This window comes from Cardiocondyla obscurior, unplaced genomic scaffold (genome assembly GCF_019399895.1).
Source record: "Cardiocondyla obscurior isolate alpha-2009 unplaced genomic scaffold, Cobs3.1 scaffold68_0_102269, whole genome shotgun sequence".
NCBI classification, from domain to species: domain Eukaryota; kingdom Metazoa; phylum Arthropoda; class Insecta; order Hymenoptera; family Formicidae; genus Cardiocondyla; species Cardiocondyla obscurior.
Window position 1 is genome coordinate 55,701 of NW_027228812.1, and position 5,720 is coordinate 61,420.

The window sequence follows — 5,720 nt, forward strand, 5'->3', positions numbered from 1 at the left end:
AAATTTAGAAATGTCAGAAGCCTAGAAGAAGCGGAGAGATGGCACGTCTGACCGTGCCATTTCTCCGTTTTTTTTAGGTTCCTGACACAAAACTTTAGTAGTGTCAGAAGCTTAGAAAAAGCAAAGAGGTGGCACAAACTGACCGTGCCATTTTTTCGCTTTTTTTAAACTTTTGACATTTCTAAAGTTTTGTGGCAGAATCTTAGAACCAGCGGAGAAATGGCACGGTCAGTTTGTGCCATCTTTCCGCTTCTTCTAAACTTTTGACACTTTTAAAGTTTTATGTCAAAAATCTAGAAGAAGCGGAGAGGTGGCACGGTCAGTCCGTGCTATTTCTTTGCTTCTTTTAGGCTCAGAAGCCTAGAAGTGTTAAAACACTTCTAAAGTTTTCGGAGCCTTTGCAGCGCAAAATTTTGACAAAAAGTTTTAACCGTGCTTTTTAAAATATCTTGCGACCCTGAAAAGCTAGACTATTGTGCCTGTGGCGTTTTACGCGGAAATTTAGGCTTTTTAAAACTTTACAGACTCAATAGCTTAGCTCTTTTGGGTCGCGAAATATTTTACATTTTTCGAAAAACTTTGATCGTTAATATCTCGATCCACAAGCGTCGTAAGGGTCCGATCGAAAATTCGTTTTGAAGGGCTCGAAAGCTCGCGTCGAACAAAAAAGAGCGCAATAGCCTAGCTTTTCTGGGTCACAAGATATTTCACATTTTCTGAAAAGGAAGTGGCACGGATTGACCGTGCCATTTCTCCGCTTTTTTTAGGCTCCTGACACAACACTTTAGAAGTGTCAGAAATCTAGACAAAGCGGAGAGGTAGCACGGTCAGTCCGTGCCAACTTTTCGCTTTTTTTAGGCTTCTGACATTTCTAAATTTTTGTGTCAGAAGTCTAAAAAACTTTTGTGTCAAAAGCCTAGAGAAAGCGGAGAGGTGGTGTTACAATCCCACAACACATAGTTAATAAGAAACACTACACTTAAAAATTTTTTAGCATTTTTACTTGTACGACATTATTAATCCATTTTAGACCTATAAAAAATAATCTACTTAGACGCATGTGCGTATTGCGTAATCGTATTGCGTAATCGTATTGCGTATTGTTACGTCCCGGCGATTGCGGATGTTTCAAAACAATTTCGAACCGCGGGTCTTAGGCATTTATGGGATCAAGAAAGTTCAGCGTGTTACGGCTTCCGATCAAGGGATTCTTTTACTCGCTCGGACCACGAAATATTTATTTTACAATTTATGAGGCATCTGGCACTGGTAATCTCCGGTATACAATAGTAATTATAGTCGGTTCACTATCTAAATATGGTTGATCTTCCGGATTTTCGTCAAGGTAATCTAGAAAACGATCTATCGTTTCTATACACAAGGGGCAATGTCGGATATTATGTGAATCTGCTATTAAAACACCACAATTGCTACATTCGTATTCTCCACTACGTATTCCGATAAGGATGCGATGAGACGGTACGTAGTCAAATTCTGAAGTCGGGTATCCGGAATTAAGCATGCATCTACGGCAAAAGGGAAGACGCGTAACCTTTTGTTCGAAGTGACGGTATCTGATCTCGCACCTAGCTTGGAGCAACCAATTGATAACTGCTCTGGTTAATCCCAAAGGAGCTGTGCTAACGGGCATTCGAGGACGGGGTCGATTTGGGCACATTTACGTTCTTTTACTGAGATTCACTCCCTATATGATCGATGAATATTTCTACTGGTTCTCCTAGCAAATATACTGTATCTCCGCTTAATTCAAGATAACGTATAAAATCGCGATGAACTAAAGGGCAAACGCCACAATTCCTGTAAGCTTCCGACAGCTCTAATTTTATTCTACACTCGCGACACTTTAATGTATTAGGAGCGTTCCCGAAATACAGGTAATGATCGACGACGTGTACAAAGTTGGATTTGAAAGAGTCTATTAGGGTGCACAACCGAGACAATATAGCTCACGAGTTTCGCGATGTCGTCGGTATATTTTATGGACACAGCAAGCGTTTGCTATCCACTCTGATCTAGTAGCAGTTAGATTTAATAACGCGTAGTTTCTTTCGTTGACTCTACAGTAATTAGCCTGACTCGGCGGGCACATTTCCGTTTAAAACGAACATTACAAATGAGGTTGGCAGGTACTTACCCAATCTCGGCATCTCATCTGCGCTGCTTTGGATTGCTTCCTCTGCGTTTCTATGAATTCAGCGTCGCAGTCTTTGACTTCCTTCTGAGGTGGATTTTCGTAGGCTCTCCTGCGTGGGTCGTCCTTCGGGATGTCGTTCAAGGAAGGCCTCTTTATGACGTAGGTAATCGGCTTCAGATGATAGATCGAAGTTCCACAAGAGTGTCGATTTAGCGCGTGATAATACGCGGTGATTTTACGTATTTGATATTTACGGCCGCCGCGTCGTGATTTAGAGTTTGTCATGGGTAGTTTCACAGAATATGAATAAGTTAACTAAAGATTCCAGGCAGAAAGCGTGCAGTGCGGCTGCACCACTTCCAACGCAGGAATACCTGTTAGACTGAATCTCAAAGACGTGCAGTGCGGCTGCACCGAAATCAATCTTCAATCACACAGGTTAATAAATATAGCAAATAGTGAAACTGTTGGATTATGGTAAGGTAAGGTATCACTGAATCTAGCACACGATGTAGAATTAACAATAAGTATATATTCTAAAGTTACGTTACAATAATGTTGGTTATACAAGAATAAAGTTTAAGATATAAGTACGAACTAGAAGAAAATAGTAAAGGACCCGCACGCGGGATGGACTCTCCTTAGAGAGATGTGACTCGACTTAGAACTGGGTACGAAGTGAGCTCTCTAGCTCGGGCATGGACCTCCTTCGGTTTGATCCCCTCCATCGTCGTTGGCTGACGGTGGGGGTGATGCGCGCGCCGCCGCTGGCCGTTGATGGGGCGATGACGCAGGTGAGGATAATGCGCGCGCCGCCGCTGACTGTTGGTGGGGCGATGACGCGTCTGCTCTGCTGGCTGTTGCGTGGGGGTGATGACGTAGGCGATGACGCAGGTCCATGTGGTACGCAATACGATTACGCAATACTATCTTATGCTTAATGCTATTCTTATATAATGTGTTTACGAAGTGGTATATTGACGCACATGCGTCTAAGTAGATTAATTCTTATAGGTCTAAAATAGATTAAAAGTGTCATACAAGTAAAAAGGCGAAAAATTTCTTAGGCGTAGTGTTTCTTATTAACTATGTGTTGTGGGGTCGTAACACCTCCCCCCTTAAAATAAAAGATTGGCCAATGTGCCAATGTTTTTGCTTAAAACTATACTTAATTATTTCCGTCTATATATTGACGCAATGATGCGTATGTATACTTGTGGGGTACCTTTTCTTCAGGGAAATCAGCTTTGGAGGTTGATGGCGGGTGAAGAGCTTCTATCGTTGAATGGGGTTTATCTTCTTTGGGGATATCTGGCTCTCGTTCCCTTGTTGGTTTTCCTCCCAGGTGTAGTAACAGGTGCGTGACTGAACTCCACAAGGCTCCCAATAGATGAAGACTCCATCCGTAGACGGTGTGTAGAGCGTAACCGTGAATAATGGTATCTATGCAGAGTTTTACAAATCTGATGATTAGGAAGATTGCCAGTATTCCTGCACTGGCTGATCCAAATGACATGAATCCTTTCCAGATTCGTCGTCCCGTATTTTCAGCAATATGATCGAGTGTGGCTTCATCCAGTAAGCCAATCATAGATATTGATCCAGGTGCGACTTTATTTCCCATCGCGCCTTGTGCAATGTTGTTAATCATTGCTGGTTTTTCCACTGGAAACATTATGTGTGTCCTGAGTCGGTCTAGGTCGTCGGTAGAGTAGATTCCGCTCGCTGCTAGACCTGCTGGGCTGGTATAATGCCATTTAGGTTGTGATAGTGGTTCGATTATTGGAGGCGGAAGAGTTTCCATTGGTCGTGGTGCTACTCTATACCAAGTGTTTTCGATTTTGTACATGGCAGGTAATAAACCATGGCAATCACGAACTGTACCTTTTCTCGTGATTATCCGGGATCTTGGTAATAAGAAGAACGATTCGTTGTGCCTCGTAATTGGCAACTCGTTGTAGCAGTCTTCGGTGTGTCTAATTTTACACTCCACTGGAATGCATTTAATCATGTGGATGACTTCTCCACTTGTTACGGCAGTATAACCGGGTCCTTTCATTAGTCTTATCGCCATTTCGTCTGGTGCGATACTGGCTAGTGATAAGGCGTTTTGTAGCACTTGGCGCTCCAATGCGCATTTCTGTTCCATAATGTCTCTGTATAGTTTAGACAGTTGGGTCTTTATATGCTTTTCTACATATATAAATTTAGAATTCACATATGCGAAAATGTCTAAATTATCGACTGATATTTTAGATCTTGTCTTGAAGGTTGCTCCTCTTTTAGTCTCCAATATGAATAGCTTCGGGTGTTCCGTTTGCAGTAATGTGTATCCACACACATTGATTTCGTGCGTTTTGGTCAGAGCAAACGTTGTATCTTGTGATGTCACTGTGTAGATTATTGGGTTGTCTGGGTTATTTCGTGATGTCAATTTTGCAGCTATTCCTTCATACAGTATGTCGTATCGATCGAAGTGGCAGGTATCAGTGGGTAGAATTGGCCAATACGTTTCTGTCCCTTCAGCGTCCATGCAGTATCCTCTTGAAAGAGTGCATTTTGTTCCAACTGGTAGTATCACTTGTCCTGAAGCTCGTTTTACTGGCGCTTCCGAGGATCTGAGTGTAATCTTGATACTGGCCTGTACCACAACGTTCTCCCAATTTCCATATCCATCAGAGTATTGTGATCCGCTACAGCGTCCATCGACTGACACGGATCCGGCTAACGTTGCGCTTCTGAAGTTGGTTGAGTTTTTGGTGAGTCCATCGAGAATGGCGTTGACAATAGTAATGGAGCCGGTGTCGTGTATTCTCCTGCAAGCTTGTTCGCCTACTTCCTGAATGTATTCGCGGCGTCCATTATGAACGACTGATGTGTGTGAGTGCATTCCACAGTAGGAAATGGTTCGGTCTATCTCTATTCTGCATTGGGTTATTGTTACCCTGTCGTAGTCCGATGTCTGCATCAGTTGTACATAGACTTTTTCTTCTTTTGGTTCCAGGCTTCCGACGTCACAGTCTCCGATATCGAGAAGTGATAGTGTGGTTATATTCATTCCTTGTCCTCCACAATCATAGCCTATTAGCGCTGTTGCTAACGGCAAGAGTGTTGTGATGACGAGAGTCTTCCTGGCAGAGAGAGTCATGTTGTCGGTCAGTGGTCTTCGGGTGTAGTGCCGGTTCTTGGCTCCGATGACCGGGAATATGTATCCTTTTCAGGTGACTCAGCATTGGGAGGGGCTAACTTAATCTTATCCATGTGGACGGTTCGCGTGACTCGGTTGTTTATCTTAAGACGTACGTTATTTCGAGGGAGTATCTCAATTACTTGATAAGGTCCTACATACTGGTCCCCAAGTTTATGTGTCGGTTCTTTTAAGAGATACACCATATCATCTTTCTTTATACAATTTAAATTCTGTCTTGCGTCGTATCTTGCCTTTGATTTATGTTTCGCATTTATAAGATTAGATTGGGCGCTCGTCTGTACATCATGAATCTTATCGTGTAACTTAATGAGATAGTCGGTATAGCTTTCGTTCGGAACGTCTTCTGGGAATGGA

The 5,720-nt window shown here is 42.7% G+C and overlaps 1 protein-coding gene across 1 annotated transcript; it reads right to left on the bottom strand.

Annotated features, from left to right (window-relative positions):
* Nucleotides 1–2,981: 2,981 nt before the first annotated feature.
* On the bottom strand, nt 2,982–5,315 carry LOC139112929 (uncharacterized). The gene has a single exon (XM_070673884.1). The coding sequence runs from the start codon at nt 5,301–5,303 to the stop codon at nt 3,324–3,326; it is 1,980 nt and encodes a 659-aa protein (XP_070529985.1). The 5' UTR covers nt 5,304–5,315; the 3' UTR covers nt 2,982–3,323.
* Nucleotides 5,316–5,720: the final 405 nt, after the last annotated feature.

Bases quoted from the DNA above. Each gene is read 5' to 3' on its own strand.
- LOC139112929 (XM_070673884.1), bottom strand. From the start codon at position 5,303: ATGACTCTCTCTGCCAGGAAGACTCTCGTCATCACAACACTCTTGCCG.